Here is a 13,027-nt window from a genome sequence, read left to right on the forward strand (position 1 = left end):
TAAAGTTTGTGTAATTTTCAATGTTATCTGAGGATTGCTGTAAGTCTCACACTGAAGCAAGTGGGCATTTGTGCTGTCAAATGGTGAAATAACTACAAAAGCTGCTTTCTGTCAGGGTTTAAGCTTTAGACACCGCTATAAAACAGACTATGCAAACTGTGAACTATCTATACTTCCCTACCTGGAGAAAAAAGTGGAAGAACTTTTCTTCCTGTGCGCCCCTCAGGTAAACTGACATGTCTGATGGGTTGTTACACAGAACCATCTGGGAAGCCTATAGAAACTGTTTAGAAAAGGGCGGCACTTTTCAAAAAATACTTGGCAGGTGATTGGATGAACAATCTGTCACGTCTAATGTAGGTTAACTTCAACGACTCAGATTTACACGCCAAAGCCAGCAGGAAGAGGAGTGAAAACATCTTTTCAATCGATAAAAGCTTTCAGTGCCGTTTTTTGCTCTCCTTTCAATGAAGAAATACTCTCCAGTTCAAATATAACTAATGCTATCACAGTGTCTATGCTAACCTCGTCAGGAGCCGCCATTGTTTGTTTGAGATTAGCTGTTTCCATGGACACTTCTCACTGCTGGCGCACCTAAAATCACGCCCACAGGTGCCAGTAGTCCTGTGAGGACGCTGATTGGCTCACAATACCTCTGGTGTGGACACAAACGGATAGCTTGGAGTGTGGCAAGATGGATTCTCGCGTGATCTCGTGAATCCAGCTGCCTTGTAAGGTAACCCTGCAGCACCAAGGCTAAATTAGAGGGTGCCTGTGCAGGTGTGGCGCTGTCCATAGTATTGAAACGGAGGAAGGCCATATACAGATACATGTTTGGTTTTTGTAGTTGTAAATACAGCCGTGTTGGCTAATTCCACCCCTCCAATTATGTGGAATCCACAGACCGAAGGCAAACAAGTTGAGTTAAGGGGCAGTCACTGAGAAAGAGCTGCAAAAATATGAGTAACTATTTCTCCACAACTCCCCATGCTGATTTTGAGACTATTGCAGATGCTCTGATTATATAATAAATAATAATATCCTTGTTTGTGATGGAAATTCTGCTTAGTTTTAATAGCAAACACCTGTGAGTAAAGTTGTCCAGGCACTGTGGATTTTTTAATGCATTCTGTGACTTTCTGTCTCACTTCTGACACACTAGAACTGCATCCTGTCGCTGCTCGGGGCCCTCCTGATTTACAAATTCAACACTGTTAAAATGCTTGTACCATTCAGGGTTACAGTGGACTGGATCTTATCCAATACACTGGGTTAAAGGCAGGGAGGCTGCAGCCTGTACAGGTCAAAAATCAATCTAAGTCGTGTTGAGTTATTTTACTAAAAAAAAGTCAATTTAAAAGCAACATGTGCTGCCCAAAGTGCTTTGCCAATTTCCAAGGAAAGGTTATAATATTACAAGGAAATTGTGGAGCTTCAAAAGCTTAAAAGGAAATCTTAAATTTTGCCTTTGAGTCAGGACTTCTTAATGCAAGTGTCAGTTGTGGGGGGAGGTTGCTTCACAGTCCAGGAACCACAGCAGCAAAGGTTCTCGGAGATGTGGAGGAGGCCTTGGGTTAAAAGCAGTTGTGCAGAGGGTGGGTGGGCAGGTTGGGAGGCTTGTACTGACCCATGTTCACAATAATGTGGGTAAACTTGAAAAAAAGCGTATTTTTTCCGTTTTGGCCCTCCACCTACACCCGCGTAAAATGGATATTTTAAAAAATGCCCACATTTGAAAACAGCCGTGTTAAAGTGTTTATTGGAATAAAACAGCCATTCAGAAACAGGCATTAAGTATAATTATCTAATCAAAAAGTCCACACAGACACGACCGACTTATGCCTGCTTTCATGTGATGTTATGAAACCAACACTGAACAACACTTGTTCTCACCCCTTAGGAGGCTTTGTCCGATAATTTTTGCAACTCTTTGAAACTCGCAATCAAACAAGCAAGCCCACTTAACGCAGCAGTTGGCCAGGTGCGTGGAAGTGAGAATGTAAGCAGGGTTTGAGTTTATGTCTGGACTTCCCTTTGTTCATTCTTCACTCAACTATTTCAGGCACATTTTGTGTGTGCAAAAGTTTGCATGATTATGCCCGTATTTAAAAGGGTAGTGCATTTGGCCCCTCTCTGTGATGGCAGGCTTTTCACCTGTGGCCTTTTGGAATAGCTAAAGACATTTTTTGCCAGACATGTTGTAGAAACTAGTTGTTTTCTAGCTTTTAATGTGAAAGTTTTTCCAAGGCAATCCTGGTTCTGTGAGTGCTTCTCCATCGTTCTAAGAGAGAGTTCTAGCTCCTACGTCTGATTAGGTACTGTCCCCAGCACAAGAGAAACCTTCACCTGAAACCTTCAGCTCATTGCCACCATCAGTGCAAGTTTTATTTTGAACATGCTAACATACTAACAACTGCTTTCAACATGGAAAAATGGATGAATAACTACAGAAGATACAGAAAACACTGGGTGTTGGATTTATTGTTATTATGAGTTTATTTTACTGCATCTCCAAAAAGACGCTGCAGTCCAGGACTGGAATACTGAGCTTTTGAAAGGGAAATGCTCACACCAAGTCAACCTTGTAAAGGTACTTAAGTGTTCTTATGGTTGGTGTGAATTAAAACCAAAACAAAAAAAATCTCTCTGAGGTATGCAGTCCTAAGGAGAGTCCTCATGACTCTTTGGTCTGAAAATGCCTGTAGTTGGACACCAAACTAGCCGTTACAGCTCTGCAGATTCTACAGGAAAGCTCAGGAAGGTGTCTGTGTGTTGCTCATACAGTTTCTAATACTGCCAATAATGCATTAACTCATCTTTCTGTTGTTGTTGTTTTTTTTTAGAAATGTGAAAACCTTGCACAGTATTGCCCCTTGTTTCCCAAACTGTTCAGGATCAGTGGGTATTTTCAGTTTTAAGACGTGTTCCAGTTGTGTGGATAATGAATTAAATGATCATGTTTGCTTTTCTCAGGTACAGTCCGTTTTGCAAACTGTGTTTGAGTGGGAAAGTCGAAAAAAATCTCACATAAAAGTGTGCATTAATTCTCCCATTAGTGGTGGAGTTCACTGTGACAGAACAACCAAGGTGAGACAATAGAAGCACAGTGAGAGAAAAGCAGGGGCGTCTTTGTCCCAGACTATAGCTATAGGCTGAAAATGCATACAATTAAAACTAAAATGAGCTGTGCACACACAACTCCCCGGTTTTCTTCTCCATCCAATTGGACTAACCACCTTTCACCAAGACAGAAGAACTTCAAGCAAATTGCCAGTGTTACCATGGTTATCTCAGGTAATTCCAGGTTATTAATGCCTAATGTGCCAATCACATTGTGGTATGTCACCCCTTCATTATCCTACCCAGAGTATTTTCTCTCCTTCGCTGTTTCTAGTTTTTTATTATTGTCTCAATCCCTCACTCATCCCCACTGAATCACTTTCCTTTTTCTCTCTGAATCTCTTTATTCAGTGTGTTCTCTAAAGCACTGTGATTTGAGCTGCTGTGATTGAAATTGAAGCTCAGAGAAGATAGAGGCACTTTAATGATAGCAAACGGAAAATGAAGTTTTCTTTTTCTTTTTTTAAGAAATTGGGGAAAAAACAAACAATCAAGCAGTTCTGGGTCCATTTCATAAAGTCAATTCAAGTTGACTAGTTGCTCTCAGATACAGGGGAATCGGCCGCCGGTACAGAATGTGATTACGTGTTCTGCAAGCCAGCGTCAAAACATTTGATGAAATGAACAGAAACTCTGAGCACATGTCGTGACTGCAATGCATCCAGTCACAGTCCACAAGTGGTGCAATTAGGTGGATGGCTGTGCGTTCAGCTCTTACCAAGACCACAAGCTTTCTGATGACTTGATTGTTTTAGCTGCCTAAACAAAACCACTTGACCTTATGGGATGCAGAACAGAAAATGCCCATACAAGACATTTTTGCAATGCTCACATGGGTCATTCTGGAAGGCAATGACTTTTTTTGTCATCTTGGCTGAGGACTTGTTGGACTTGGGAGTCTTAGAGGGACAAATTTATTGTCTTTGTTGACCCTCCAATGCAAGATGTAGATAAATCAAAGGTGAAACTGTTACACATTGAAGAGAATAATAGGAAACTGTGTGAAACAGTGATTGGCAAATTATCCCTGCTGTTAGGCCTTGTTCAGACAGCCAGTCCAAAACTGTCTGTGGCATATCCACCTTGTATGTACACTTATTTTAGAGAGATGCATGAAATGCCATCGACTTGCATGAAATCTTTGCACAAACATGGCCTGCTTTATATTATGTCATATTATGAAAACAACACTGTGTTGCACTAGTTTGAAATAATGAGTATGGGCCCAATCAGACAGTGAGCAGGTGTGGCAGTGAGAGGTGTCTTTTTGCAGTTGTTTTTATAGGCAGGAAGTATTGTATGCACTGCTATTGCTCCCTGGACACCTCGTATTTTGGATGTTCGGAGCGCCTTGCGTTTTTACAGGAGCACCAGATGTTAATTGATGGTAATTAGCCAGTTAGTTTCAGCTTAAAGGCATTGGTATGGTCCAACTAAAGTGTTTGTCAGATGACTGAACAATGTTGCCCCTCCCCCCAATTTCATCCTATTAGATACTTCCTGAATCTGACAAGCCAACTTCACTCAGCAGATGGCCAGGTGTGTGGAAGTTTTGAGCTTTGAATGCTTTTGCCCTTTGGCATAATCGGACTACATGTCGCTCAAATTATTTGTTTTAGGGTCTTTACCTTTAACAGCTTTTCCAGGGTAACAGGGTAATAATTTATTGATACCAAACTAGCTCTTCCAACCTTCCAGGTTTCCCATCTTGAAAACCTCAGGGAGGCTTTGGCTCTTTAACAGAAATTAGTCTTAATCCTTGAAGTCTTTTCTCCTGTAAAACTGAAAAATACAGTTTCAGAACACTTCTGACAAAGCACACACTCACTTTTGTGTTGCATGTTGAAGTATGTTCTTGATTGGCTCATTACTGGCTCCTCAAGCGCAGTGCAGCACAAAAAGACGATAGGAATATTGTAATTTTAGAAGCCTCATTGAGAGTAAAAATCTCTTTATCAAGAGTGACCTGGCCAAGAGCTCAGTATAAAACATTGTTAATGCAAACGGACATATACAATTGTCACACACAACTAATCACTGAAACCACAAAATCCAAATACTATGGAATACAAGGTCAAGGACAAAAAATTATGATGCAGGTACAATATCTAAAATCATTTTGGTAAAAATTTAAACTCTAACTAAAGTGAAACGGACATACAAACATTCTGGCCCGGAATGGACATTTCAAAAGGAGGACACCGCAGCTATAGCAAATATTTCAGCTTAGTGTGTTTCCTTAATTTCTGATGACATATCACAGTCATTTTATGATTTATTACAGTAAATATATTTCTCCTTTAAATAAAAAAAATATTTTTGTCAATGTTTGTTTGACAATGTGCAGTATTACTAATTTATAGGTGCTTTAGAGTAGAGCTGCAACTATTGATACGATTATTTTCTTAGTTGATTAATCTGTCAGTTATTTTCTTAATAGTCTTAAGATGAAAGAAAATGGTGAAAATGTCAATTGGTGTTTTTCCAAAGCCTAAGGTGATGTCCTCAAATGTATTGTTTTACAACCCAGATTTATTCAATTTAATGTCATAAAGGTGAAACCAAAAAATATCCACATTTAAGGAGCTGAAATCACAGAATTTTGACTTTTTTTTTTTTTGCTAAAAAATGATAAGAAACTCAAACTGATTAATCAATTATCAGAATAGTGGGCCATTATTGTGTTAATCAATTAATGACCTATTAATTGTTGCAGCTCTATATCAGAGAACTATGAATAACAAGCTGTCAAAATAGCTGGACTTAAACACTGTGGCTTAAGAAGTCGTCTCGGGGGAAACCAAGATCATTTTGGTGATTGGCTCAAAGTGTGCTTGAAGGCAGATCATCACAAAAACAGAAAGAGGAAACACAACAGAAATGTTAACACACTATTTTCTCTCCACTTCTGGTAGCCTAGATGGAGACCAATCAAAAAAAAGGCAGAATGGCCAATCAGAAACAGTAGCCTTGGAAATAGCCAATTAGGCCTGTTTGTCTGCGAGGACAAAGGAAGTGATATTGCAGAGTGATTGCACCAGCGCCGAGCTACACAAACATGCTCAAATGACACCTTGCTTGTTGCCTTCCAACCCTAATTTTCCAGGAGTGTAAGATCTTGATTGCATCGGTGCCGGCAATAGAGGACGTCTCATTATTACACCAAAACAATCGCCACCTCAGAGGCAAAAAACCGAGATTTTGTTTTCATTAGGGAGCTATTGAGTCACCAGCTCTCAAGTCAAGGCCAGCACACACATGCAGACACACACACACACACACACACACACACACACACACACACACACACACACACACACGCCGAGGGTCTAGTCTGGCAATTTTATTCAAAAGATTTGTACCTTACTCCAGTCCACTTAATGAAGCTGTAAATTTAGAGACATGAGAGCCTTTACAGTGCTCCTCTGAGAGCTGCTACAATGATCCTGGGACTGAGCTGGTTAATTAACTGATTATTTGCTTGGCTGGAAGCCACAGAGAAATAGGGTAGATGTGGAGAGAGACAAGAAGGGGAAGGACACGAGGGGAGAGGACAGACGAGAAGCAGAGAGGAAAAGAGACCATAGACGAGGAACAGAGGGCAGGCAGAGGGATAGTACAAGGCAAGAGATTAATAGAAGGAGAACAGCACAGAAAAGGAAAGATGGGGAAAAAAGGAAAGGAGATGAGAAAGTAACCACTATTAACTTTATGCTTTCAGTAATCGTCAAAAAAATTAGCTAAACATCAGGAATTAACACGAGTCTCATATTTGATCATGTAAAGTAAGTGAGACTACCATTTTAATCACTAGTGTCTCTGCAATATAGCTTCTGTCCACCAGCGGCAGCACTGAGTGCACTCCAACAGAGCAGCACTCGGATTGAGAAAGACATCCTGTGCCAAATTTGATTTGACATCATTTGCCTTAGAGCTGCACAATTAAGCAAATTTTTATCAAAATCATAATACGCCATTCTGCAATTTTCAAATCGCAGGAGGTGCAATATTCGTTGAAGGCAAAATGTGTCAAAAAAGTTTACATTTATGGATGTCGTGACTTATTAAAACATTTTCATTTGGTACAGATTCCTGCAAAAGATCAAAATAAATAAATATATACAAGATAAATCACACCATAGTCATTTTAATTAGTTTTTCAATAAAAATAAGAATAATGATGTAAAAATGATCATTACCTCTAATGCTGCAAATCATATTGCAACTGCAGTATCAGCCAAAATAATCACAATTAGATATTTTTTCAAAATTGTTCAGTCCTAATTTGCATTGACTTTAATGGAGGTGTGACAGGAAACAGAAACCCTTTTGATTGAATTCCTCCTATTGATAATGCATTAACCGTCAAGTAGCTAATATTCTGAGTAGTTTTTGAGAATACTTTGTACTTTTACTTAAATATTTTTTAACACCAGTAAATGTGCTCTTGTTTGAGATGTATTTCAGTAATGAAACAGTACTTCTACAGATTTTTAGTACTCTTTCCACCACTGTCTATCTGTGCCCTAATTAAATTACTTTTATTAAGCTTGCCATAGTAAAGATGTGGACTACAAACATCTGTCGACACTGACTGTTCTACTACACATTTTAACAGACTACATCATACCAGCACTCAGACTTGAGGGGGCAGCATTCACACTGACCACAACATAACACCACGTTACTTGCATATAAAATGTACAAATACATTAACATTACTTGGTAAGCATTTGATTATAAATTCTGTATTATTTAGTCATAGGATACATGATTTAATAAAATCCTGATATGCATTAAGTGGAATTTCACCGAGATCAGATTTTGGATCAGAGATGTGTGTGCTTTGGTTGCAGTGAGGCCTAAATAGTGTCTAGGGAACTGTTGCAACCCTCTTCATAGGGCTCATAGGTTAAGTCATTTGCAAAACATTTTAACAGAAGTCTAATGCTGCCACTTCTGCTGCCAAACCCTGGAAAGCTGGATCCACTGACTCCCTTTGGCTGTCGCATTAATCAAAAGTGTTTCCCTGATTCTTGCATAAACTCAAAAGAAGCAGTGGCTGAACTTTTCATGTCCAAAGATCACACACCTTAAACGTATAGTACTACAATGGGATAAACACAAATACACACACAAGCAATAGAAAGTACAGACAGAAACACAGGCTCATGTTATGTTTTTAGTTTATTCATTGCAGTAGCTGTAGTTCTGAGGTCTCTGTTGTAACTGTTCGAGGTGTAGGGTCAGTCAGCGTTTACAGCTTCTTGCTGGTTCTTACCAGCATTACAGAACCGGCTTTGGAGGTCTGGAGAGAGAGACAAACAGTAATAAATTATTAAAGCATGGAACAAATTATTGTTACAGTTCTTTGTGATATTTCCTTATCACAACAGTGTAAGAAAACAACTTCACTGGTAATACGTGTCTGCATATTAGCCTGTGACTGATACCTCTGCAGAAAAAGACATACTGAAATACTTTTTTGAAATGGACTTATTTTGAATACTGTAATTTTTGACTAAATTTCTGAGAATTTTAAAAGTTAGTTCTTGAAAATTTCAGAAACAAAAGACAGGTCATTTCTATAATGCATTATTAGTGCATTCATAAGACATTATACTGCATTTATAAGGCTTTATAAAACTTTTGCTAAACTAATATTTATTATCATGCACGACAACTTATAATAAGGTTTATAAAATATTGTAAGTGGCAGACATAATATATTATAAGTTCATCATTCATAATGCTTTCTAACGCCATGCCACAGTGACAGAATCTCTGTCCTGGGTGACACAGGACAGTATAACTACCATAACTTTAACAACTTAAAGACACATAGATAACTGCTCTAACGTATCACAACAGGTTATAATTCTAAGTTTCTAGAAATGGAATGATGTCTTATAAACATCAATAATACAGTATAGAATGGCTTTGTGAGCTTTATGTAAAGTCACAGCACTGTATATGGCTATAAATAATTGTATGATGTTTATAAGACATTATTCCATTTCTAGAAACTTAGAATTTATAATTGTTTTAATATGTTATGTTCACCACTTAAAATACTTTACAAACCTTGTTATAAGTTGTCATGCACAATTATAAACAGTTATAAATGCTAAAGCATTTTACATGCATTAGAATGAATGGGCTTATAATGCATTATAGGCATGACCAACATATAGACTTAGACAGTTTTATTGAAATTTTGAAGAATTAATTCAGAAATTATTGGAAAATTAGGAAGAAATTACAGTCTTCAAAGGACATTATATCTTCATTTAAGTTTAAAAACGCATATAGGTGTATTTTAGGTTTTTAAGGCATTATGTTCACTGCCTATACCACTTGATAAACCTTGTTATAAGTCACCATGCATGATTATACATTTCAAACACTATCATATAGCCTTATAAATTCATGTCTTATGAATTTGCTCATAATGCATTAGAGACGATACCTTCATAGAAAGTGTTACCAAAGTTTCTCAAAAGCAGAAACAGGAATGAAAACCCTGCAAACCAGTAACATTTAGAGAGAACTGTCTCACACTGTCTCAGGTTTAAAAGGTTAAATGTGCACCATTGCCCCAGTCTCTGTTTGAGACTGTTTTTCTCGTTAGCAAACGCCCATCTCCGGCTGCAGAAATTTAACATTAATGACTCTAATAATCCCTGCAGGGTGCAGAGTATAATAACGGCTGTCACCGCGTTCAGGCCCGCAGCACTAAAAGCCTAAAGTGAGTGTGTTTACCTCGATGAGCTTGCCTCCGCTGATCTCAGAGGTGTGGTGGTAGTTGGGGAAGGTCACGCTCAGCTTGCCTCCCTCCATGTGCACGGTGGCCTGGAAACACACAGGTTATAATCAGTCAGGGGACACAGGGTACATTCATCCTCCCTTCCCTTTCTTCTGTGTTTATAATCACCTTTATGGATTTTCATTTCTGCCCTGCACAGCTGGAACTTTAAAGGGACAGTTCACTGAAAAATCAAAAATACCCTCTCGCCTGTATCCATCTAGATTGTTTTGATATTGAGCTACAGAATTTTGGACATATCAACCACAGAGAGATATCTGCCTTCTCTCCAATATAATGGGACGAAATTGCACTTTGCTTGTGGTACTGAAAGCACCAAAGTACATTTGAAAAACCGGTGTCTCTTTCCAGTAATCATGACCTGGACCATGACCAGCAGTTTCATGCAGGAACTCATTTCTTTCTAGTCGGAAGAAAATGGTTCTGTTAGACTGCAGAAATAAACTAGTTCTGGCAGATTCGACTGGAAGAGAAAGTTGTTCCTGCCGAGAAGGCAGACATCTCTACAACGATATCTCAAAACTCGGAATGGATGAATAGCACTACAGACCAGAGGAAAGATGTGTAGTTTGATTTTTGGGTGAACTATCCCTTTAAACTCTGGATTCTTTGCTTCCTACCTTGAATTTCTTTCCTCCGATGGTCTCCATGTCACACTCCTTGCCAACGGTGAACTTGTTGGTGACCTTGGCGTCTTTGGGGTATAGTTGGGTCCAGGTGAAAGTATCACCGTCCTGGGTGACCTCTGTGATCAGCTTGTAGTCACGGCCCTTCTCGATGATGTCATCGGGGATGCCTAGAAGAGTGTATAATAGCAAAGATTAGTCCAGAAAATCAGAGAGAAGTAAAATGCATGCTTCATTTTGGCTGACAAGACTTTTGGATTGAGTCTTTCTCACCGAGCAGCTTGCAGAATGCATCGTATCCCTCCTGGGTCTCAGTTTCCCATCTTCCAGCGAAGGCCATTTTGGTGGTGTTGGTGGGTGGAGGCGTGAGAGCAGAGATGCTGAGGCAAGCTGAGGGAAAAGCAAGGTACTGAGGTCGAGACGGTTTCCTGTTTATATACCGTACACCTCTCGCCACCTCCCTCATCTGCATGTGATGACACAAGAGAGCAATTACGGCTGAAGATGATGACTACAATAGGCTACGAGGGAGAGGGCAATAACCTGCATAAACGGGCGTTTATGGAGTTCCCAAGCAGTGAGTAAAATGCTGACTGCTCACCAGGGCGAGCTGGTAGCTCACCTTCAGGTCAATGAACTCTCCTGCAATGGCTTTATGGCCGCGCCCTCCTCCACTTTTACTGCCACAGGGTCTAAAATCAAATAAAAAGCTTTGTTTTAAAAGACAATCCATCTATTTGAAGTAGATTGTTATCTTACATTGTGAATGGTCTGATCTGTAAAAAGATAATTGTTCAAGGTCTTTACTCATTGGACGGCATTGAAAAAACTCCAGAATATGATGAAACCTGATAAGAGTAATTTCAGTACTCTATAACATACACATTGGCGTAAAAAGATACAAAGAGTTAATTTACAAGTGAGGCAGCCGCACCAAGACTGGATTACAACGTTGGCAAAGATTCTCAGTGGCCTTAAAAGAATCATGTTCGATGTGTGTCAGTGGGCTTTTGATTATTTGCTGAATTTGTTTGGGAATAGGAAAATTTAAGACACTTAAGTGACATTACATGCATATTTAAGTCGTGTGACAGGCTCATCTGTAGCTCATTTATGCTCTATGTTAGATATGCACAGGGACATGGAAAGAGCCTTCTGTCTGTGCTCCGCGTTCATTTCGTCCTTACTTCTGCACATTTTCTGAAAAAATATGGACACGGATGAAACGGAGCAGTACTTCTGGTAGTTGAGGTGACAGTGTAGCACTGTAGTCAATAGTTGAAGCAAGACAAGACCACAGGACACGACGAATATGTTTTAAAAATCAAACAGTATTGTAAATGGCATTTGTCGTCAATTGGGAAATGTCAGTCTACGTGTCATGACGTATGTAATGGCTACAAGGACCACCTCCGTCAACAACAGTGCCTCAACATTTGCCTCTTTTCAAGAGGTGCATCCTCCAGTGTTGCCATGTTTGTAGTTGTCAGAAACTTTTGATTCTTCTTCTTCGGGGTTGACTCTGAGCAGCGTGCTCTGACATCCATGCCAACATAAAGGACTTATGAAAGTATGTGGGCAGTGACGGTTGTATTGTTTAAAACATATGTTTAAGCCACTATGATAGGCCCAAACGGACGCATACATTGACAGCTGTGGACGTCCCAGATGCCTTTTACTGTAGTTCTGTTATACTACTTGCTGAAGTCTGCTTGGAGGCAGGATTCCACATGTGCAGTAGATTGGTGCCTGTAGTGGCCACATGGAAAGGTCAGCAGACATCTAATGATGAAATTTACATCACACGGTCAGAAACAGATAATACCAACCTTATTTTATTCCAAACAAAGATTTTTCCTGAGCCTAACCAAATAGTTTTGGTAGGTTAACCTTACCAAACTGCAACCATTTCACAACAATAATCTTTGTTTAATGACATATGACTTGCGTAACATACCATACTTATTTTAACCCAAACCATTGTTGTGTCTCAATTCAGACACTTCCATTAGTACACTGTCATGTAGTACACTTTGCATACTGCGTAGTCACTTGCATAGAACGCAGTTTTCGATGGGGTAGTGCCATTTTAAATCAAGATGGCTGTTGTGCCCTTACCAGAAATGCTGATTGCAGCTGCTTCTTCTTCGTAGGAGAACTGAAGCTGGGTGGAGCTTTACTGCAGCTCGCCATGACATGCAAAAATGCATGCACGACACATATGTGTATAATTTAATGTTCACCACAGCTGCTTCTTTGGCCGCCAAGTTCGGTAGCCCTACCTCTTCTGCTACGTAGACAAGATATTGGCCATTGAGAGTGAGAAGTTTCCAGTGTTACACACTTTTTTACACATTTTGTCTGTTTTGAGTCCAACACCCAGATGCTTGCAGTGGAATTAATTTTTTCGTACATTTCAATGTGAACACACTTTGGCACTCAAAACAGAACAGGT

General features: G+C 39.5%; 1 protein-coding gene across 1 annotated transcript; it reads right to left on the reverse strand.

The window, feature by feature from the left end:
• Positions 1–8,289: 8,289 nt before the first annotated feature.
• Positions 8,290–11,059, reverse strand: fabp6 (fatty acid binding protein 6, ileal (gastrotropin)). The gene is made up of 4 exons (XM_084732030.1): positions 10,846–11,059; positions 10,567–10,742; positions 9,883–9,972; positions 8,290–8,428 (listed from the first exon to the last, which is right to left on the reverse strand). The coding sequence occupies exons 1-4, from the start codon at positions 11,042–11,044 to the stop codon at positions 8,378–8,380; spliced, it is 516 nt and encodes a 171-aa protein (XP_084588156.1). The 5' UTR covers positions 11,045–11,059; the 3' UTR covers positions 8,290–8,377.
• Between the last annotated feature and the right edge of the window lie 1,968 nt (positions 11,060–13,027).

Source organism: Lutjanus erythropterus, chromosome 12 (genome assembly GCF_056507025.1).
Source record: "Lutjanus erythropterus isolate fLutEry1 chromosome 12, fLutEry1.hap2, whole genome shotgun sequence".
NCBI lineage: Eukaryota > Metazoa > Chordata > Actinopteri > Lutjaniformes > Lutjanidae > Lutjanus > Lutjanus erythropterus.

Bases quoted from the DNA above. Each gene is read 5' to 3' on its own strand.
- fabp6 (XM_084732030.1), bottom strand. From the start codon at position 11,044: ATGCAGATGAGGGAGGTGGCGAGAGGTGTACGGTATATAAACAGGAAA. The intron at 10,743-10,845 runs GTGAGAAAGACT...ACACTCTTCTAG, and splicing joins TGCATTCTGCAAGCTGCTCG to GCATCCCCGATGACATCATC. The intron at 9,973-10,566 runs GTAGGAAGCAAA...GTGTGTTTCCAG, and splicing joins TCGGAGGAAAGAAATTCAAG to GCCACCGTGCACATGGAGGG.